Consider the following 23,022-nt stretch of genomic DNA (forward strand, 5'->3'; position numbering starts at 1 on the left):
GTAAAAGAGTTGCCTCCAGTGCTTCTCTTTACTGTCTCTGGGCAATCAAGAAATGGGCACCTGTATGCCTGAAGAAAAAATATTTTCAACACAAGTTCTAAGGTAGTGGTTTGCATTGCTCCCACCAAGAAGGCTCACACAGATGAGACACCCAGGCTCTCCATCACTCCTGTGTCACGGTGGCAGCAACATCTGCAGTGCTGTGAGAAAACTGGCCATGCTCCTTCATCCACACAGGCCTCACTCGCTCCTTTCTCTTCCTCCCCTACAGATGCCACAACCACGACCCCAGACACCGTCACAACATCCGCTCCTCCAGGTGGGTTGCAATTTTTGACGTTTTTTCTGAAGTCTACTTCTGGCAATGCCAGTTGGTGGCTCCCTGGGTGGATTTGTTGGTCTTGCTGCAAGAGCAGGGCCAGTGAAACACCCAGTTTAATTAAGCTGAGGGTGGCAGGCCTGTTGCTCTGAAACTCACAGAGCGTGTCCAATGCACCAGCGAGAGAAGATGCCTGCGTGCTGCAGGGTTTTCCCACTGTTTCCCTGTCTCCTTCTTTCCCAGGTGCCTACCTGCGCCTGGTGAACGGCATGAACCGTTGCGAGGGGCGCGTAGAGATTTACCACTATGGGGGCCAGGGCACCGTCTGTGATGACAGCTGGGACCTGAAGGATGCCGAGGTCGTGTGCAGGCAGCTGGGATGCGGCTCTGCTGTTTCTGCACCAACAAGTGCCCGCTTTGGGCAAGGCACTGGCAGTATCTACCTGGACGATGTGCAGTGCACAGGGAGTGAGTCCTCCCTCTTCCAGTGCCGCCACCGAGGATGGGGTGTCCACAACTGTGGCCACCAGGAAGATGCTGGTGTTGTATGTTCAGGTACCGTTGTTTTGTCTTCCTAAATGCTTGGAGACATGCCAAAAATTGGACCCTGTTGGCCGCAGCTTGGTACACGTTGGAGACGTGTTGATAGACTGTGGTTTGCATTGCTGCCATCATGGGGGACCACCCTGCTGAGACGCCCAGGCTATCCATTGTGTTTCAGGGTGGCACCAAAATATCAAGTTGCGTTTTAAAAAATCTGGCCATGCTCTTTTATGCACACAGGCCTCACTCGCTCCTTTCTCTTCCTCCCCTACAGATGCCACAACCACGACCCCAGACACCGTCACAACATCCGCTCCTCCAGGTGGGTTGCAATTTTTCACGGTTTTTCTGAAGTCTACTTCTGGCAATGCCAGTTGGTGGCTCCCTGGGTGGATTTGTTGGTCTTGCTGCAAGAACAGGGCCAGTGAAACACCCAGTTTAATTAAGCTGAAGGTGGCAGGCCTGTTGCTCTGAAACTCACAGAGCGTGTCCAATGCACCAGCGAGAGAAGATGCCTGCGTGCTGCAGGGTTTTCCCACTGTTTCCCTGTCTCCTTCTTTCCCAGGTGCCTACCTGCGCCTGGTGAACGGCATGAACCGTTGCGAGGGGCGCGTAGAGATTTACCACTATGGGGGCCAGGGCACCGTCTGTGATGACAGCTGGGACCTGAAGGATGCCGAGGTCGTGTGCAGGCAGCTGGGATGCGGCTCTGCTGTTTCTGCACCAACAAGTGCCCGCTTTGGGCAAGGCACTGGCAGTATCTACCTGGACGATGTGCAGTGCACAGGGAGTGAGTCCTCCCTCTTCCAGTGCCGCCACCGAGGATGGGGTGTCCACAACTGTGGCCACCAGGAAGATGCTGGTGTTGTATGTTCAGGTACCGTTGTTTTGTCTTCCTAAATGCTTGGAGACATGCCAAAAATTGGACCCTGTTGGCCGCAGCTTGGTACACGTTGGAGACGTGTTGATAGACTGTGGTTTGCATTGCTGCCATCATGGGGGACCAGCCTGCTGAGACGCCCAGGCTCTCCATCACCTCTGTGTCAGGGTGGCAGCAACATCCACAGTGGTGTGAGAAAACCTGGCCATGCTCCTTCATCCACACAGGCCTCACTCGCTCCTTTCTCTTCCTCCCCTACAGATGCCACAAGCACGACCCCAGACACCGTCACAACGTCCGCTCCTCCAGGTGGGTCGCAATTTTTCATGATTCTTTCAGTCATTCCTTTTTCTGGTGCCTGTCTGTGACTACCTGGGTGGGGTTTTAATCTTTTTCCTGGAGAGCAGGGCCAGTGAAACGCCCAGTTTAATTAAGCTGAGGGTGGCAGGCCTGTTGCTCTGAAACTCACAGAGCGTGTCCAATGCACCAGCGAGAGAAGATGCCTGCGTGCTGCAGGGTTTTCCCACTGTTTCCCTGTCTCCTTCTTTCCCAGGTGCCTACCTGCGCCTGGTGAACGGCATGAACCGTTGCGAGGGGCGCGTAGAGATTTACCACTATGGGGGCCAGGGCACCGTCTGTGATGACAGCTGGGACCTGAAGGATGCCGAGGTCGTGTGCAGGCAGCTGGGATGCGGCTCTGCTGTTTCTGCACCAACAAGTGCCCGCTTTGGGCAAGGCACTGGCAGTATCTACCTGGACGATGTGCAGTGCACAGGGAGTGAGTCCTCCCTCTTCCAGTGCCGCCACCGAGGATGGGGTGTCCACAACTGTGGCCACCAGGAAGATGCTGGTGTTGTATGTTCAGGTACCGTTGTTTTGTCTTCCTAAATGCTTGGAGACATGCCAAAAATTGGACCCTGTTGGCCGCAGCTTGGTACACGTTGGAGACGTGTTGATAGACTGTGGTTTGCATTGCTGCCATCATGGGGGACCAGCCTGCTGAGACGCCCAGGCTCTCCATCACCTCTGTGTCAGGGTGGCAGCAACATCCACAGTGGTGTGAGAAAACCTGGCCATGCTCCTTCATCCACACAGGCCTCACTCGCTCCTTTCTCTTCCTCCCCTACAGATGCCACAAGCACGACCCCAGACACCGTCACAACGTCCGCTCCTCCAGGTGGGTCGCAATTTTTCATGATTCTTTCAGTCATTCCTTTTTCTGGTGCCTGTCTGTGACTACCTGGGTGGGGTTTTAATCTTTTTCCTGGAGAGCAGGGCCAGTGAAACGCCCAGTTTAATTAAGCTGAGGGTGGCAGGCCTGTTGCTCTGAAACTCACAGAGCGTGTCCAATGCACCAGCGAGAGAAGATGCCTGCGTGCTGCAGGGTTTTCCCACTGTTTCCCTGTCTCCTTCTTTCCCAGGTGCCTACCTGCGCCTGGTGAACGGCATGAACCGTTGCGAGGGGCGCGTAGAGATTTACCACTATGGGGGCCAGGGCACCGTCTGTGATGACAGCTGGGACCTGAAGGATGCCGAGGTCGTGTGCAGGCAGCTGGGATGCGGCTCTGCTGTTTCTGCACCAACAAGTGCCCGCTTTGGGCAAGGCACTGGCAGTATCTACCTGGACGATGTGCAGTGCACAGGGAGTGAGTCCTCCCTCTTCCAGTGCCGCCACCGAGGATGGGGTGTCCACAACTGTGGCCACCAGGAAGATGCTGGTGTTGTATGTTCAGGTACCGTTGTTTTGTCTTCCTAAATGCTTGGAGACATGCCAAAAATTGGACCCTGTTGGCCGCAGCTTGGTACACGTTGGAGACGTGTTGATAGACTGTGGTTTGCATTGCTGCCATCATGGGGGACCACCCTGCTGAGACGCCCAGGCTATCCATTGTGTTTCAGGGTGGCACCAAAATATCAAGTTGCGTTTTAAAAAATCTGGCCATGCTCTTTTATGCACACAGGCCTCACTCGCTCCTTTCTCTTCCTCCCCTACAGATGCCACAACCACGACCCCAGACACCGTCACAACATCCGCTCCTCCAGGTGGGTTGCAATTTTTCACGGTTTTTCTGAAGTCTACTTCTGGCAATGCCAGTTGGTGGCTCCCTGGGTGGATTTGTTGGTCTTGCTGCAAGAACAGGGCCAGTGAAACACCCAGTTTAATTAAGCTGAAGGTGGCAGGCCTGTTGCTCTGAAACTCACAGAGCGTGTCCAATGCACCAGCGAGAGAAGATGCCTGCGTGCTGCAGGGTTTTCCCACTGTTTCCCTGTCTCCTTCTTTCCCAGGTGCCTACCTGCGCCTGGTGAACGGCATGAACCGTTGCGAGGGGCGCGTAGAGATTTACCACTATGGGGGCCAGGGCACCGTCTGTGATGACAGCTGGGACCTGAAGGATGCCGAGGTCGTGTGCAGGCAGCTGGGATGCGGCTCTGCTGTTTCTGCACCAACAAGTGCCCGCTTTGGGCAAGGCACTGGCAGTATCTACCTGGACGATGTGCAGTGCACAGGGAGTGAGTCCTCCCTCTTCCAGTGCCGCCACCGAGGATGGGGTGTCCACAACTGTGGCCACCAGGAAGATGCTGGTGTTGTATGTTCAGGTACCGTTGTTTTGTCTTCCTAAATGCTTGGAGACATGCCAAAAATTGGACCCTGTTGGCCGCAGCTTGGTACACGTTGGAGACGTGTTGATAGACTGTGGTTTGCATTGCTGCCATCATGGGGGACCAGCCTGCTGAGACGCCCAGGCTCTCCATCACCTCTGTGTCAGGGTGGCAGCAACATCCACAGTGGTGTGAGAAAACCTGGCCATGCTCCTTCATCCACACAGGCCTCACTCGCTCCTTTCTCTTCCTCCCCTACAGATGCCACAAGCACGACCCCAGACACCGTCACAACGTCCGCTCCTCCAGGTGGGTCGCAATTTTTCATGATTCTTTCAGTCATTCCTTTTTCTGGTGCCTGTCTGTGACTACCTGGGTGGGGTTTTAATCTTTTTCCTGGAGAGCAGGGCCAGTGAAACGCCCAGTTTAATTAAGCTGAGGGTGGCAGGCCTGTTGCTCTGAAACTCACAGAGCGTGTCCAATGCACCAGCGAGAGAAGATGCCTGCGTGCTGCAGGGTTTTCCCACTGTTTCCCTGTCTCCTTCTTTCCCAGGTGCCTACCTGCGCCTGGTGAACGGCATGAACCGTTGCGAGGGGCGCGTAGAGATTTACCACTATGGGGGCCAGGGCACCGTCTGTGATGACAGCTGGGACCTGAAGGATGCCGAGGTCGTGTGCAGGCAGCTGGGATGCGGCTCTGCTGTTTCTGCACCAACAAGTGCCCGCTTTGGGCAAGGCACTGGCAGTATCTACCTGGACGATGTGCAGTGCACAGGGAGTGAGTCCTCCCTCTTCCAGTGCCGCCACCGAGGATGGGGTGTCCACAACTGTGGCCACCAGGAAGATGCTGGTGTTGTATGTTCAGGTACCGTTGTTTTGTCTTCCTAAATGCTTGGAGACATGCCAAAAATTGGACCCTGTTGGCCGCAGCTTGGTACACGTTGGAGACGTGTTGATAGACTGTGGTTTGCATTGCTGCCATCATGGGGGACCACCCTGCTGAGACGCCCAGGCTATCCATTGTGTTTCAGGGTGGCACCAAAATATCAAGTTGCGTTTTAAAAAATCTGGCCATGCTCTTTTATGCACACAGGCCTCACTCGCTCCTTTCTCTTCCTCCCCTACAGATGCCACAACCACGACCCCAGACACCGTCACAACATCCGCTCCTCCAGGTGGGTTGCAATTTTTCACGGTTTTTCTGAAGTCTACTTCTGGCAATGCCAGTTGGTGGCTCCCTGGGTGGATTTGTTGGTCTTGCTGCAAGAACAGGGCCAGTGAAACACCCAGTTTAATTAAGCTGAAGGTGGCAGGCCTGTTGCTCTGAAACTCACAGAGCGTGTCCAATGCACCAGCGAGAGAAGATGCCTGCGTGCTGCAGGGTTTTCCCACTGTTTCCCTGTCTCCTTCTTTCCCAGGTGCCTACCTGCGCCTGGTGAACGGCATGAACCGTTGCGAGGGGCGCGTAGAGATTTACCACTATGGGGGCCAGGGCACCGTCTGTGATGACAGCTGGGACCTGAAGGATGCCGAGGTCGTGTGCAGGCAGCTGGGATGCGGCTCTGCTGTTTCTGCACCAACAAGTGCCCGCTTTGGGCAAGGCACTGGCAGTATCTACCTGGACGATGTGCAGTGCACAGGGAGTGAGTCCTCCCTCTTCCAGTGCCGCCACCGAGGATGGGGTGTCCACAACTGTGGCCACCAGGAAGATGCTGGTGTTGTATGTTCAGGTACCGTTGTTTTGTCTTCCTAAATGCTTGGAGACATGCCAAAAATTGGACCCTGTTGGCCGCAGCTTGGTACACGTTGGAGACGTGTTGATAGACTGTGGTTTGCATTGCTGCCATCATGGGGGACCAGCCTGCTGAGACGCCCAGGCTCTCCATCACCTCTGTGTCAGGGTGGCAGCAACATCCACAGTGGTGTGAGAAAACCTGGCCATGCTCCTTCATCCACACAGGCCTCACTCGCTCCTTTCTCTTCCTCCCCTACAGATGCCACAAGCACGACCCCAGACACCGTCACAACGTCCGCTCCTCCAGGTGGGTCGCAATTTTTCATGATTCTTTCAGTCATTCCTTTTTCTGGTGCCTGTCTGTGACTACCTGGGTGGGGTTTTAATCTTTTTCCTGGAGAGCAGGGCCAGTGAAACGCCCAGTTTAATTAAGCTGAGGGTGGCAGGCCTGTTGCTCTGAAACTCACAGAGCGTGTCCAATGCACCAGCGAGAGAAGATGCCTGCGTGCTGCAGGGTTTTCCCACTGTTTCCCTGTCTCCTTCTTTCCCAGGTGCCTACCTGCGCCTGGTGAACGGCATGAACCGTTGCGAGGGGCGCGTAGAGATTTACCACTATGGGGGCCAGGGCACCGTCTGTGATGACAGCTGGGACCTGAAGGATGCCGAGGTCGTGTGCAGGCAGCTGGGATGCGGCTCTGCTGTTTCTGCACCAACAAGTGCCCGCTTTGGGCAAGGCACTGGCAGTATCTACCTGGACGATGTGCAGTGCACAGGGAGTGAGTCCTCCCTCTTCCAGTGCCGCCACCGAGGATGGGGTGTCCACAACTGTGGCCACCAGGAAGATGCTGGTGTTGTATGTTCAGGTACCGTTGTTTTGTCTTCCTAAATGCTTGGAGACATGCCAAAAATTGGACCCTGTTGGCCGCAGCTTGGTACACGTTGGAGACGTGTTGATAGACTGTGGTTTGCATTGCTGCCATCATGGGGGACCAGCCTGCTGAGACGCCCAGGCTATCCATTGTGTTTCAGGGTGGCACCAAAATATCAAGTTGCGTTTTAAAAAATCTGGCCATGCTCTTTTATGCACACAGGCCTCACTCGCTCCTTTCTCTTCCTCCCCTACAGATGCCACAAGCACGACCCCAGACACCGTCACAACGTCCGCTCCTCCAGGTGGGTCGCAATTTTTCATGATTCTTTCAGTCATTCCTTTTTCTGGTGCCTGTCTGTGACTACCTGGGTGGGGTTTAGTCTTTTTCCTGGAGAGCAGGGCCAGTGAAACGCCCAGTTTAATTAAGCTGAGGGTGGCAGGCCTGTTGCTCTGAAATTCACAGAGCGTGTCCAATGCACCAGCGAGAGAAGATGCCTGCGTGCTGCAGGGTTTTCCCACTGTTTCCCTGTCTCCTTCTTTCCCAGGTGCCTACCTGCGCCTGGTGAACGGCATGAACCGTTGCGAGGGGCGCGTAGAGATTTACCACTATGGGGGCCAGGGCACCGTCTGTGATGACAGCTGGGACCTGAAGGATGCCGAGGTCGTGTGCAGGCAGCTGGGATGCGGCTCTGCTGTTTCTGCACCAACAAGTGCCCGCTTTGGGCAAGGCACTGGCAGTATCTACCTGGACGATGTGCAGTGCACAGGGAGTGAGTCCTCCCTCTTCCAGTGCCGCCACCGAGGATGGGGTGTCCACAACTGTGGCCACCAGGAAGATGCTGGTGTTGTATGTTCAGGTACCGTTGTTTTGTCTTCCTAAATGCTTGGAGACATGCCAAAAATTGGACCCTGTTGGCCGCAGCTTGGTACACGTTGGAGACGTGTTGATAGACTGTGGTTTGCATTGCTGCCATCATGGGGGACCACCCTGCTGAGACGCCCAGGCTATCCATTGTGTTTCAGGGTGGCACCAAAATATCAAGTTGCGTTTTAAAAAATCTGGCCATGCTCTTTTATGCACACAGGCCTCACTCGCTCCTTTCTCTTCCTCCCCTACAGATGCCACAACCACGACCCCAGACACCGTCACAACATCCGCTCCTCCAGGTGGGTTGCAATTTTTCACGGTTTTTCTGAAGTCTACTTCTGGCAATGCCAGTTGGTGGCTCCCTGGGTGGATTTGTTGGTCTTGCTGCAAGAACAGGGCCAGTGAAACACCCAGTTTAATTAAGCTGAAGGTGGCAGGCCTGTTGCTCTGAAACTCACAGAGCGTGTCCAATGCACCAGCGAGAGAAGATGCCTGCGTGCTGCAGGGTTTTCCCACTGTTTCCCTGTCTCCTTCTTTCCCAGGTGCCTACCTGCGCCTGGTGAACGGCATGAACCGTTGCGAGGGGCGCGTAGAGATTTACCACTATGGGGGCCAGGGCACCGTCTGTGATGACAGCTGGGACCTGAAGGATGCCGAGGTCGTGTGCAGGCAGCTGGGATGCGGCTCTGCTGTTTCTGCACCAACAAGTGCCCGCTTTGGGCAAGGCACTGGCAGTATCTACCTGGACGATGTGCAGTGCACAGGGAGTGAGTCCTCCCTCTTCCAGTGCCGCCACCGAGGATGGGGTGTCCACAACTGTGGCCACCAGGAAGATGCTGGTGTTGTATGTTCAGGTACCGTTGTTTTGTCTTCCTAAATGCTTGGAGACATGCCAAAAATTGGACCCTGTTGGCCGCAGCTTGGTACACGTTGGAGACGTGTTGATAGACTGTGGTTTGCATTGCTGCCATCATGGGGGACCAGCCTGCTGAGACGCCCAGGCTCTCCATCACCTCTGTGTCAGGGTGGCAGCAACATCCACAGTGGTGTGAGAAAACCTGGCCATGCTCCTTCATCCACACAGGCCTCACTCGCTCCTTTCTCTTCCTCCCCTACAGATGCCACAAGCACGACCCCAGACACCGTCACAACGTCCGCTCCTCCAGGTGGGTCGCAATTTTTCATGATTCTTTCAGTCATTCCTTTTTCTGGTGCCTGTCTGTGACTACCTGGGTGGGGTTTAGTCTTTTTCCTGGAGAGCAGGGCCAGTGAAACGCCCAGTTTAATTAAGCTGAGGGTGGCAGGCCTGTTGCTCTGAAACTCACAGAGCGTGTCCAATGCACCAGCGAGAGAAGATGCCTGCGTGCTGCAGGGTTTTCCCACTGTTTCCCTGTCTCCTTCTTTCCCAGGTGCCTACCTGCGCCTGGTGAACGGCATGAACCGTTGCGAGGGGCGCGTAGAGATTTACCACTATGGGGGCCAGGGCACCGTCTGTGATGACAGCTGGGACCTGAAGGATGCCGAGGTCGTGTGCAGGCAGCTGGGATGCGGCTCTGCTGTTTCTGCACCAACAAGTGCCCGCTTTGGGCAAGGCACTGGCAGTATCTACCTGGACGATGTGCAGTGCACAGGGAGTGAGTCCTCCCTCTTCCAGTGCCGCCACCGAGGATGGGGTGTCCACAACTGTGGCCACCAGGAAGATGCTGGTGTTGTATGTTCAGGTACCGTTGTTTTGTCTTCCTAAATGCTTGGAGACATGCCAAAAATTGGACCCTGTTGGCCGCAGCTTGGTACACGTTGGAGACGTGTTGATAGACTGTGGTTTGCATTGCTGCCATCATGGGGGACCAGCCTGCTGAGACGCCCAGGCTCTCCATCACCTCTGTGTCAGGGTGGCAGCAACATCCACAGTGGTGTGAGAAAACCTGGCCATGCTCCTTCATCCACACAGGCCTCACTCGCTCCTTTCTCTTCCTCCCCTACAGATGCCACAAGCACGACCCCAGACACCGTCACAACGTCCGCTCCTCCAGGTGGGTCGCAATTTTTCATGATTCTTTCAGTCATTCCTTTTTCTGGTGCCTGTCTGTGACTACCTGGGTGGGGTTTAGTCTTTTTCCTGGAGAGCAGGGCCAGTGAAACGCCCAGTTTAATTAAGCTGAGGGTGGCAGGCCTGTTGCTCTGAAATTCACAGAGCGTGTCCAATGCACCAGCGAGAGAAGATGCCTGCGTGCTGCAGGGTTTTCCCACTGTTTCCCTGTCTCCTTCTTTCCCAGGTGCCTACCTGCGCCTGGTGAACGGCATGAACCGTTGCGAGGGGCGCGTAGAGATTTACCACTATGGGGGCCAGGGCACCGTCTGTGATGACAGCTGGGACCTGAAGGATGCCGAGGTCGTGTGCAGGCAGCTGGGATGCGGCTCTGCTGTTTCTGCACCAACAAGTGCCCGCTTTGGGCAAGGCACTGGCAGTATCTACCTGGACGATGTGCAGTGCACAGGGAGTGAGTCCTCCCTCTTCCAGTGCCGCCACCGAGGATGGGGTGTCCACAACTGTGGCCACCAGGAAGATGCTGGTGTTGTATGTTCAGGTACCGTTGTTTTGTCTTCCTAAATGCTTGGAGACATGCCAAAAATTGGACCCTGTTGGCCGCAGCTTGGTACACGTTGGAGACGTGTTGATAGACTGTGGTTTGCATTGCTGCCATCATGGGGGACCAGCCTGCTGAGACGCCCAGGCTCTCCATCACCTCTGTGTCAGGGTGGCAGCAACATCCACAGTGGTGTGAGAAAACCTGGCCATGCTCCTTCATCCACACAGGCCTCACTCGCTCCTTTCTCTTCCTCCCCTACAGATGCCACAAGCACGACCCCAGACACCGTCACAACGTCCGCTCCTCCAGGTGGGTCGCAATTTTTCATGATTCTTTCAGTCATTCCTTTTTCTGGTGCCTGTCTGTGACTACCTGGGTGGGGTTTAGTCTTTTTCCTGGAGAGCAGGGCCAGTGAAACGCCCAGTTTAATTAAGCTGAGGGTGGCAGGCCTGTTGCTCTGAAACTCACAGAGCGTGTCCAATGCACCAGCGAGAGAAGATGCCTGCGTGCTGCAGGGTTTTCCCACTGTTTCCCTGTCTCCTTCTTTCCCAGGTGCCTACCTGCGCCTGGTGAACGGCATGAACCGTTGCGAGGGGCGCGTAGAGATTTACCACTATGGGGGCCAGGGCACCGTCTGTGATGACAGCTGGGACCTGAAGGATGCCGAGGTCGTGTGCAGGCAGCTGGGATGCGGCTCTGCTGTTTCTGCACCAACAAGTGCCCGCTTTGGGCAAGGCACTGGCAGTATCTACCTGGACGATGTGCAGTGCACAGGGAGTGAGTCCTCCCTCTTCCAGTGCCGCCACCGAGGATGGGGTGTCCACAACTGTGGCCACCAGGAAGATGCTGGTGTTGTATGTTCAGGTACCGTTGTTTTGTCTTCCTAAATGCTTGGAGACATGCCAAAAATTGGACCCTGTTGGCCGCAGCTTGGTACACGTTGGAGACGTGTTGATAGACTGTGGTTTGCATTGCTGCCATCATGGGGGACCAGCCTGCTGAGACGCCCAGGCTCTCCATCACCTCTGTGTCAGGGTGGCAGCAACATCCACAGTGGTGTGAGAAAACCTGGCCATGCTCCTTCATCCACACAGGCCTCACTCGCTCCTTTCTCTTCCTCCCCTACAGATGCCACAAGCACGACCCCAGACACCGTCACAACATCCGCTCCTCCAGGTGTGTCTGCTTTTTTCCTCTGTTCAATGACTTTCTTTTAGTGTGTATTAATTAGTAATATCTAGTTTATAATTTTTTCATTTACATATTTCAATTTTTTAAAAAAAATTTATTATTGGTACTAATTTTTTAAATCCTACATACTGGTCTTTTATGTCATTGAGTTCTATTGCTGGTGTTGGATTTTGGACCGTGTTGTTGTGTCGGAAGTCTTCTTTTCTTTCTTGTCTAGCTTTTATGTTATTTGGGCGAGCATCTCTTTCTTTCTCTCAGAAATACCTATGCCTTAAGCCTATGAAATGCAAAATTGTAAGGGAGAGTCAGGATCCTCTGAAGAGATCATCACAGTTGTAGCCTGAGTGAGAAGAACAGAACAGTTCAGGTTCTCTTGAGATTTAACCTCTTGTTGCTATGTCTTGGAAATATAAAATGTATTTTCCTTTGAATCTAAATGAATTACATCTATATCTTATATTCTTTTTTTTTTTTTTTCAGCTATAAAATATATTTGTGGTGGCTTACTTTTTAATTCCTCTGGAACACTTCAGAGTCCTTCTTATCCTTTAAATTATCCAGATAATGCAGATTGTTTGTGGCAAATACAAGTAACGAATAATTTCCGCATTATGCTCACATTTGGAAGTATTCAGTAAGTAAACCACGTCCTGCCTGGGCAATAAATGGGTCTCAAATCTCAACTACAACCACAGTTTCCAAGCACATTTCCCATGCTTATAAGTGAATTATAAATATTACATGGGAATTGTGTGTGTGCAGTATCTTATTTTATTGTTATTCAGAACTTAAAAACAAAGTTTACCAAAAGCGTTTTACAATATATTCATGTTTCTCCCTCAGGTTGCAAGGTGGATGCAACAATGACTATATTGAGATCTATGATGGGCCACCCAAGACTTCTCCTCTGCTTGGAAGAATTTGTTCTAATTCTCATCTCACATACACATCATCCTCAAACTTTATGACTGTCAGATTTCACAGTGACTCCAGATACTCCAATAGAGGATTTCATGCTGAGTATCAGTCCTTCCCAGCAGACCAGAACACCAGTAAGTTTCCATCCTGTTTGCAATGTTTTCTTTGCTCAGAAGCTTTTATACCAGCCAACATGGCTTCACTAAGGGCAAATTGTGCCTGACAAATTTGGTGACCTTCTACTGTGGGGTTACAGCGTTGGTGGATAAGGAAAGAGCAACTGACATCATCTACCTGGACTTGTGTAAATCATTTGACACTGTCCCATGTGACATCCTTGTCTCTAAATTGGAGAGACATGGATTTGAGGGATGGAACATACGGTGGGTAAGGAATTGGCTGGATGGTTGCACTCAAAGAGACAACTCAACAGCTTGAAGTCCAAGTGGAGAGCAGTGACAAGTGACATTCCTCAGGGGTGGGTGTTGGGATCGGCGCTTGTTGGTGACATGGACAGTGGGATCGAGGCACCCTCAGCAAGATCGTTGACTACGCCAAGCTAGGTGGTGCGGTGACACACTGGAGGGAAGGGATGTGCCATCCAGAAGGACCTGGACAGGCTGGAGAGGTGGGACATGCAAACCTCATGGAGTTCAACAAGGTCCTGCCCATGGGTCAGGGCAATCCCAAGCACAAATCCAGGCTGGGCGAGGAGTGGATTGAGAGCAGCCCCAAGGAAAAGGACTTGGGGGTGTTGGTTGATGAGAAATTCAGCATGACCCAGCAATGCAGCCGAAGGATACAGTTGGCTTTCTGGGCTGCATCAAGAGAAATGTGGCCATCAGGTCGAGGGAGGAGGATTCTCCCCTCCACTCTGCAGGAATAGACCCTTCCCTGTAGTGCTGTGTCCAGCTCTAGGGCCTCCAACATCAGAAGGACACAGACCTGCTGGAGTGGGTCCAGAGGAGGCCACAAAGATGCTCAGGGGACTGGAGCACCTCCCCTGCGAGGACAGGCTGAGAGAGTTGGGGGTGTTCAGCTGGAGAAGAGAAGGTTCCAGGGAGACCTTAGAGCGGCCTCCCAGGACTTAAAGGGGCTACAGGAAAGGGGGGGAGGGACTCTTGATCAGGGGTGCAGGTATAAGATGAGGGGTAATGGTTTTAAACTGAAAAAGGTTAGATGTAGATTAGATCTAAGGAAGAAATTCTTCCCTGTGAGGGTGGTGAGACACTGGCACAGGTTGCCCAGAGAAGCTGTGGCTGCCCCCTCCCTGGAAGGGTTCAAGGCCAGGTTGGATGGGGCTTTGGGCAACCTGGACTAGTGGAAGGTGTCCCTGCCTGTGGCAAGGGGGTTGGGACTAGATATTTTTTGATGTCCCTTCCAACCCAAATCATTCTATGATTCTATGATTCTATCCTGATTTTATTTGCTAAATAAGTATTTGTTAATGTTGTTGAAGAAATCCCACATAGATGACATTCCTACTTGAATTTCATAACTGGTTATTGACCAATCACTTTCAGACAATAATATTTTTATAAATTAAAAAAAAATCTTCAAGTATTAAATTAATTGCCTATAGATGTTTTCTACAATGGGCAGTCTAAATTCATATTTTTTCTTATCATATCATTATTCACATATACTTTTTCTACCTTTGTGGACAGGTTTTCACTGAATCATTGGTTAGAAAGGACCTTTGGAGGCTTCCTAGCCTAACTATTCAAAGCAGAGGTATAGCAAACACCAGGTCAGGTCCATTATGAATTTGTCTTGCTGAGTCTCTAGAAACATTCAAAGGATGAAATCTTCAAAGCCACTTCTCTGAGTGACTGTTCCAGTACTGTCCTGCAGTCCCAGTGGGAAAGTTTATCTAATATGCACTCACAACCTCCCCAGGCACAAACAGTGGACATCACATTTGGCTCTTTTGTTTTTGTAACTGCCTTTCAAGAGGCTGTGTGTTGCCAGTAGGTCTCTGTCATCAGATATCTCTCTTTATCAAAGACCAAACTCTCCCTGGGATCATTGCTTTTCATGTTATGGACTCAGTGAACCGTCATGGAGATTGGTTTCAGGATCCCCTCCCACTCAATTAATGTTTCTGCAAGCCAGTGTGCACGCTTAGCTGTACACCTTTCACAATAACTTTTGGATTCTTATTCAGGCAAAACTCCCACTTAGCATTTTTGTGTGAGGAGTGATACAGGCTCAAGGTCTCAGAAAAAGCCTATTGTAAGATATATATTTTTGTTGGGAGAATAACCAAAGGTCAGCTGAAGTTTGTCAGAGATTATTTCTTATTCATATCTAAGTCTAAGGTGCAAAAATAACTGGTTTGGCTTATGAATTCTCTCGCCTAAATGGTAGCAGCTATTGCATTTGTTGAAGTCGTAACATGCAAGTGTTATCAAGCACCTGAAATCACTAATAATTCATATTTTCTTCCGTAGCCCTTGTGTGCTTGCCAACCCACATGCGCGCAGTTTTAGACAGAAGCTATCTCCAGTCACAGGGCTACTCGGTGTGGAAAATCAGCTTGTCTGACTCTTGTAGACCAACAATTACCTCAACCGAGGTTATATTCGACGTTCCATACAATGGCTGTGGTACACGTAGACAGGTTGGTGTCAACATATTTTGAAGAGCCCTCCAGATCTGGGCATGGGAATTTAACAGACATTTAGAAAATTGTCATGAATCGCAAAGGGTGTTGTAGCCCACAGGTATTCAAAACACAGAAAAGAGACATGTATCTCTGGAGGCTAAAGTCTGTTAAACATTCTTACTTATCCTTCCCAGGGTTTAGGTAATCCCTGTAACTCTTTCAGAGTGATGTTCAAGAGAACAAAGTATAGGAGAGAGTTAAGCAAATAATCCCATCCAGGATGCTTGGGGTTTTTGAGTATGACTGTTCTTTCTGACTAATACTAGGACCTGACATAACATGTCTACATGTGATAATTTTGTACCCATCTCATGTGTCAAATAGAGCAACAATGAAACGATCACCTACTCCAATGTGATAAAAGTGCCTGCTTCTGGTTACATCATCAAGAGGCAAAAGGACCTTCATCTACATATCAACTGCAAAATGCTTCAGGACACCTGGGTGCAAGTAATGTACATTGCTGATGACATCACTGATGTCAGCGAAACCCAGTATGGCAGATACGACATGAACTTGACATTCTACAATTCCTCATCTTTCCTGTGGCCAGTGTATGACTTTCCATACTACGTGGACCTGAATCAAAATTTGTTCCTTCAGGCTTCTCTTCACAGCTCTGACCCAAATCTGGTGGTGTTTGTGGACACATGCGTGGCATCACCTGATCCTACCAATTTTAGAACACTGACCTATGAATTGATCAGAAGTGGGTAAGAACTTTCTAAAGAATTACTTTAAAAGTATCTGTATGCATAGTTCTGAAAGCTTAACTTATGAAAGAGGTGATTTAGGGCCAGCATATGTTGGTTGCAATTCTCAATACAAATATATTTCTATGAAAAACCTTCTGGTAAAGCCTGAATAAAAGATAATATGACAGAGAAATGCCATTCAGAAGTTGCAGTCAAGCACTGAGATTTTATTCAAGAAGGCAGTGTAGAATCTAAGGTCTGCATTTCTTTCTGAAATAAATGCATGAAATATAGGGATGTCAATGGCTCTACCTTTCAGTGCATCAGAATTAGAGTTTTGCATCATCACAACTAGAATACAAAACAGTCTGTTCAAAAAGAAGAGAAAATCCTTAGCCTTTTGTTGCTATTCTAGCAACCTAAAACATTTTGCTTAATTTGATACAAAATGTGCATTTTGGTTTGAAATGGAAAAGTTGTGGACTCTTGTAAAGAATACAAAAAAGACAAGGAGCTAGGAGCATAAAAGTGCAACTCTCAGTGTCCCATTTTGTTCCAGGAATGAAAGACATACTAGTTTATTTCCCTTCTGTGCTCTGTGGCATCTGAATTTCTCTGCCTCCTGGGAGGGTGTTCACATCAGTAACCTTAGCAGTGTAGTAATCTACTGCTAAGCTGGAGTTCCAACTCCCTGACAGGGGCAGGGACACCTTCCACTAGCCCAGGTTGCTCAAAGACCCATCCAACCTGGCCTTCAATATGAACACTTTGGTGTGTACAAAACAGGTCCTCACCTGAAACACAGAAGCCAGCAGAACCACTAGTTATTTTTCAGCTATTCGTGTTTACATGAAATTTATTGAGCTATGAAATTTCTGTGCTGTATACATCATTGTGGTAGAAAACACTGCCACTCTTGCTTATTTTTGTCTCTATTTCTCTTCCTGCTAAAAACACACTTTAAAAAAAATCCTTTTGAGTTCTTTTATAGTTTTACCTTCTGGTTTTATATTTAAACTGGAAACATTGCACAGAGATAGTGTAATAGTGTTTCTATTCACGATAGCTAATCTGTTAATTTTATGTCTTTCCAGGTGTGTTAAGGATCCTACCTACTCTTCTTACTATTCATCAGACAGCAGTGTTGCTCGGTTTGCATTTAATGCTTTTTCATTTCTTAATCGATACCCGTCAGTTTACCTGCAGTGTGAGCTGGTGGTGTGCAGGTACAATGACTACTCTTCCCGCTGCTATCAAGGCTGTGTGAGTAGGTTCAAGAGGAATGCAGGCTCTTCCCAGCAAAACGTGAATGTTGTTATTGGGCCTGTCCAGCTTTGGGAAGCTTATGCTAAAAACAGGAACACTGGTAAGTTTTAAATAACATAAGACTCGGTATACTACTGTATGTTTGCATGTCAGTTCAGACATGAAATCCAGCTCTGAAATACACTTTTGTTAGTTTAATAACTGCTATAATTCTTATGTGGATTTTTTTAAATTATTTTTTATAAAATTGTTTTATAAGGTTTACAAGCTATGTCCTTTCTATCATAGTTTAGATCCATTATTTGTTCTGCACATGCCAAATGGCAATTGATTCAGTTCTGTGGGAAGAATGATGAGATATAACTCATCTCCCTGCAGGATTTATATTAATTTTTCAAAGCTGTCTGTGCCTGATTGGCATGTCTCTTATATATTAGCAACCAATCTGTAGGTCCCCTTGGAAATGTTGTTACCCAGTGTCCTGTAGCTGCTGTTTCCCCTATCAGAAAACAGCATCTTAGAGTGTAAGCATTACAAACTCTTACTTGCTCTTTAATTTCTTGTCATAATATTTACTTGTTTGGCATGGCCACAGAATCATTTGTGAAACAATGTGAGATAAAAAAATCTGGTTTCTGATCAGACTGAGATTTTAATTCAAGTTCTCTTTGCTTAATTACCTTTGAGATTATCTAGCTCAGGAAAACATATGTAAGCCTCTCTCTTTCTCATTTATGTACAGAGCTGGAGTCTGACATCCAGGCGAAAGGGGAGTCTCAGAGCTCAGCACCTGCTGCCAGCTCCCACGCTCCTCTGGCTGTGACCACCATCGTGCTGGTAGCTGCTGTTCTCACGGTGGGAGGATTTCTTTTGAAGCGTAAACTGCAGGAACCCATCCCGTACCAGATAATGTGAGAGGCAACCCAAGACTTGCAGGTGGAAGGATATTTTCACCAGCCATCTGTTTGGGTTTTTTTCAATATGTGTAGAGGGCAACTCTTACTTGACTATTCCGCCACGCAGATCTTGTTTGAAGAATGTACTGTATCAAGATAGCACCCAGTGTTACCATGAACTGAACTTATAAAGGAGCCTGACTTTAAAATCCTCAAGTCCAAATATATCTAAGGTCTAAAGAAAGGTTAATTCTTCCATCCCAGCATCCAAATAAGCTACTGTCTTCAGTGCTGGACATTTCAGAGCATCTCATTTGAGCTCCTGGTTGAGTGTCTTGTCTGAGAAGACTGATTTAGGTGACTTGAGAAAGAAAAACTGACTTCTTTTGCCATTGCTGATATGCAGATAAAACACCTGTGTAGCACCATGTGATACTCTGGAAAGTAGTCCAAGAAAAATGTTTCTTTGCAGTAAAAATATTTCCATAACAAGTCATAAGGGAAAATGAATGTAAGGAATTCCTCCTGTACAGCATTTGTTATTTTGGGGGGCATGGTTCTTCACAATTACATGTTTCTCTGAGAAAATGTAGGCCATTTATAAGATAGAGGGTGAACATAATCAAATTTGTTCTGTAAATGTGTAATTTAAAAAAGCACAAAAGAAAGCATTTTTTGAGCAATACTTTTTTGTGTACTTGCAAGCATGCCACCTATGTGTTTGAACTCTCAGCTAACGCATGATCAGGTTGGAGAACGTGACTTCTGACAAAGTGGCTTTGCCCAGCAATGATTTCTGCTCTTGTTCTTACGCATTTCTACACCTGTAATGGTGGGGAGGGGGAAGAATATACGTAAGTTGCCGTAAGGGTGACCTGTCTCCTATCCCCATGTGAAAACAAAATAAAAACAATAGTAAAGGAAGAATCCTTTACTATTGTTGTAAAGAGTATGAAGGTACTTCTACAGGTGGAAAGGTCATTGGTATTTGATTGAGAAATGCTCTTCTTTAGACTTTCTTGTTTGCTAGCCAGCTATGAAAGAGGAAAGTTCATTAGGAGCAGCATAATGTACTATGTGTGAGGTGAGCCAGAGACAAAGTAGTGACGTGTAAGGAAGGTGAGCTGTACTCTAGGGTGACATCCTGACCTGACAAGGAGGATGCAGCCAGCTCTGACAGGAATCATCATTACAGCCTGTACCATTTCCTCCTTCAAGCTGCCTTTTCCTGGTGACTCCAAGCAGGCCTCTCGTCACTGTGCTGTGGAGAAGGTACTATACAAGGAGGGACAGGCATTGCACACAGAAAGCTGAAGTGAATTTTGTTGTCTACACATGAGGAAGAAGGATAGAGGGTTCTTCTCTCCTCTCTGCCTACAGCCAACTTTGAAAGGCAGAGCAATGCAGGAGGCTGACCTGACTTTCATCTAGTCCTGTTGTGTGGACCAGAGATTGTCCAGGTTTGGAGGAATCCAGGGACCTGCTCAACACAGTGAAGACTTTCCTGGACCCAGGCTTTCCTACCTCTCTAGAAGAGGACCTTCCCCTCTGCTCTTCCCAGACCTGCTGTTTTTTCTCCTGCCCCTGCTCCTGCTGTGGCCTTGCTGCTGCGGTGTTGCTACCCCACCATTTTTCAGGGCATAGCCTGATGGCACTTTTTCCACTTCTCCTAGTCTCTGAATATTATTGTGATCAGACAAGCAGAAAAATCCTAGACCTAGGACGTGTGTGCCTCCAATCTGTAATGTGCCTATGCTACTCAGAGCTGAGTCTTCTCATACTATGTCTGTGCCAGGGATCCCAGATGGAGATATACCAAGGTTGTATCAGAATGCAAGGTAGAAGTACCAAGATCAGTGGTTTTCATATTAAATGTTGCTGTAGAAAGCACCACTAAACTGTTCAAGTAGTTGGTGTCTCAGATTCATCCTCATTTCCTGCCATCTTCCTTCATCCATAAGTATTATAGAAATGCAGGATTCAAGAAAACTGGGTTTGATGATGAGAAAAGGGTCATGCTCTAAAGTACATGTGCCTGATGAATGATCTCCTACCAAGAACCTTCCTTCCCACCTCCTTCCCCACCACGTTCAGGAAATCTACCAGTAAATCCAGTGGATTTAACTCTCAGCAGTAGACAGTTCTGATCCTCTTGCACCCCAAATGCAAATCAATTTGTAATTATATGCTTCACATGACACAGGCAACAGAGCCCAAAAGACCATCAAGGAACCCGGTAAATTAGACTAAGCTGTCCCATTGCATCATGACACATGAGTTCAGATTATCATGCTTTTACACTGAAGTCTGTGGATACCCTTATTTCAGTGTAGGTACTTTCTTACAGTCACAGGTGAAAGCTGATTAATCTTCTTTGTCCTTTCACTGGTTTTCCTCTGGACCTCACAAAAGCCAGTATGTCTGCAGAAGTCTCCTAACAATAGTCAGCAGAAGAGAAAGTCTTTTCAAAACTCAGTGGAGCTTCTTTCAGAGTAATGTGCTGAGAAACACTTCAGTCTGCCAGAAGTCCTAGAGAACAAAAAGTATTACTGCAAGAGACTTATCTAGTTAATGGGAAGGATGAAAACATGTGCTGTATGGTATTTGCATTAATTAATTAATTCAAATTAGTTGGAACGTACAAGTGATAAGTGGCGTTCAACAGGGGTGGGTGTTGGGACCGGTGCAATTTAACATCTTTGTCAGCGACATGGACAGTGGGATCGAGGCACTCTCAGCAAGTTCACCAACGACACCGAGCTGTGTGGTGCGGTGACACGCTGGAGGGAAGGGATGTGCCATCCAGAGGGACCTGGACAGGCTGGAGAGGTGGGACGTGCAAACATCATGGGGCTCAACAAGGCCAAGGGCAAGGTCCTGCCCATGGGTCGGGGCAATCCCAAGCACAAATCCAGGCTGGGCGAGGAGTGGCTGGAGAGCAGCCCCAGGGAGAAGGACTTGGGGGTATCAGTGGATGGAAAACTGACTGTGAGCCAGCAACGTGCGCTGGCAGCCCAGAAAGCCAACCGTGTGCTGGGCTGCATCCAGAGCAGTGTGGGCAGCAGGGCGAGGGAGGGGATTCTCCCCCTCTGCTCCGCTCTCGTGAGACCCCCCTGCAGTGCTGTGTCCAGCTCTGGGGGCACCAACATCAGAAGGACACAGACCTGCTCGAGTGGGTCCAGAGGAGGCCACAAAGATGCTCAGGGGCTGGAGCAGCTCCTGTGTGAGGACAGGCTGAGAGAGTTGGGGGTGTTCAGCTGGAGAAGAGAAGGCTCCGGGGAGACCTTAGAGTGGCCTCCCAGGACTTAAAGGGAGTAGGGATAGGACGAGGGGTCACGGTTTTAAACTGAAAGAGGGTAGACTTAGATTAGATATGAGGAAGAAATTCCTTCCTGTGAGGGTGGTGAGGCCCTGGCACAGGTTGCCCAGAGAAGCTGTGGCTGCCCCCTCCCTGGAAGGGTTCAAGGCCAGGTTGGACGGGGCTTTGGGCAACCTGGGCTAGTGGAAGGTGTCCCTGCCCATGGCAGCGGGGTGGGACTGGATGGTCTTTAAGGTCCCTTCCAACCCAAACCATTCTGTGATTCTATGATTTATCTATTCCTATTGTTCAGAGATTGTCTGATAATCAAGATATCTAGAAATATCTAGATCTTTCAATTTTGTAGTAAAGAATTAGTGAAGAATGTAGTGAATGATTAATTAATAAGTCTTGTTCATTTACCTGGGCAGTTTGACATGTTTTTTTTTCACTTGAACTACCTAGGAATCACTTTCGTGTACCCTTTCCTCCCCACCCTTTCCAGTTATTACAAGAGTTTGGAGAAGAATTGCTATCCATCACTTACTCTTGCTTCACTGATTACAGTGTTTGGTCAGTCAAACATACAGGATTTTTTCTGCTTCTTGCCAGATGTCAAAGCCAGAAGAATATGAATAGTGAATACCAAGTGTTGTGTACATTTCCTCATTCATGTACGAATCTGGATGTTTGAATAAAGATGAAACATATTTACCCTTCTCAACATCCACTTTCAAGGCTCCCAACATTTTCTTTGGCCTCTTGCGTTTTGCACTTCCTTCTTCCATTCCAATAATGCTGACCTTTGTGGAAAGACCTTCTAAGTAATTATTTTTTTCCCTTGGGCTTCTGGACTTGAGTCTTCATCCTTGATGACTGTCCCTGGAGCAGTAAATACATATATGGCAACAACTGTATCATGAATTTTGACTCCTGATAATGCCATCCAAGACTTGATGGCTGTAGAGGTAGGAATCAGGTGAAGAACAATATTCTGGCTCTTCAGTGTTAGGATGGTCATCAGCTTTTTCTCATTAAATGGTTAGAACACAGAAACAGAGGAAAGCAACCAATCTGGCAAGAGAGTGATGAATGAGAATTAAGCAGTATTTCATGTTGTGGAAAAGATCTGGATTCATTCTTTAAAGAATGACACAGCTGTAATTGTCACTATGCAAAATTAAGGAATATATTAAGAAAAATTCTTAATAGAAATCTGAACCTTTATATCCCCCTTTTGATGGTTCAAAGGATCAAAGGAAATTTTAGAATAATGTGAAGTCGTAACCTGTGCAATTTACTAAATTATGCATAAAATCCACTGATCTTTCTGCACAGTTTTCACAAAATATTACCAGCTGACCCTAATTCTCTTGACACTTTCTTCCAGTCTAACAGTCTCTCAGTGAATAGAGGTTTGACCTCAACTTAAAAGTGCCAAAAAGGAACAGAGCTGGAGGTTTTGATTTCAACAGCAAGGTTCTTCAGAGACTCCCTAGTCATGAACATGACCACTAGGTCTGATTTTATTTAAAGTATGCTGAAGCTTTAAGAATGAATATGGCTCCCCAGGGAGACTTGCCACACTAGTTGGTACCAAGTTACGAAGCTTTTTTATTACTTTGCTGGAGGAAAGTATTTAAGTTTCAAGATTCCACTAGCTTCCTCAGACCTGCCAAATA

The 23,022-nt window shown here is 48.7% G+C and overlaps 1 protein-coding gene across 1 annotated transcript in view; it reads left to right on the forward strand.

Moving 5' to 3' along the window:
- Window positions 1–279: 279 nt before the first annotated feature.
- The window catches only part of LOC141926224 (scavenger receptor cysteine-rich domain-containing protein DMBT1-like), a 69,346-nt gene continuing 46,603 nt past the window's right edge, over window positions 280–23,022 (forward strand). The window contains 30 exon segments of the mRNA XM_074831650.1: window positions 280–319; window positions 563–874; window positions 1,137–1,184; window positions 1,428–1,739; window positions 2,004–2,051; window positions 2,296–2,607; window positions 2,872–2,919; window positions 3,164–3,475; window positions 3,738–3,789; window positions 3,838–3,860; window positions 3,975–4,340; window positions 4,605–4,652; window positions 4,897–5,216; window positions 5,680–6,078; window positions 6,548–6,946; window positions 7,413–7,806; window positions 8,069–8,120; window positions 8,169–8,191; window positions 8,306–8,671; window positions 8,936–8,983; window positions 9,227–9,538; window positions 9,803–9,850; window positions 10,094–10,405; window positions 10,961–11,326; window positions 12,080–12,233; window positions 12,443–12,651; window positions 14,971–15,140; window positions 15,510–15,898; window positions 16,975–17,246; window positions 17,889–18,023. Of these exon segments, the coding sequence (XP_074687751.1) occupies window positions 589–874; window positions 1,137–1,184; window positions 1,428–1,739; window positions 2,004–2,051; window positions 2,296–2,607; window positions 2,872–2,919; window positions 3,164–3,475; window positions 3,738–3,789; window positions 3,838–3,860; window positions 3,975–4,340; window positions 4,605–4,652; window positions 4,897–5,216; window positions 5,680–6,078; window positions 6,548–6,946; window positions 7,413–7,806; window positions 8,069–8,120; window positions 8,169–8,191; window positions 8,306–8,671; window positions 8,936–8,983; window positions 9,227–9,538; window positions 9,803–9,850; window positions 10,094–10,405; window positions 10,961–11,326; window positions 12,080–12,233; window positions 12,443–12,651; window positions 14,971–15,140; window positions 15,510–15,898; window positions 16,975–17,246; window positions 17,889–18,023 (6,223 nt within the window). The 5' untranslated portion in view covers window positions 280–319; window positions 563–588.

Source organism: Strix aluco, chromosome 7, assembly GCF_031877795.1.
Source record: "Strix aluco isolate bStrAlu1 chromosome 7, bStrAlu1.hap1, whole genome shotgun sequence".
Lineage (NCBI taxonomy): Eukaryota > Metazoa > Chordata > Aves > Strigiformes > Strigidae > Strix > Strix aluco.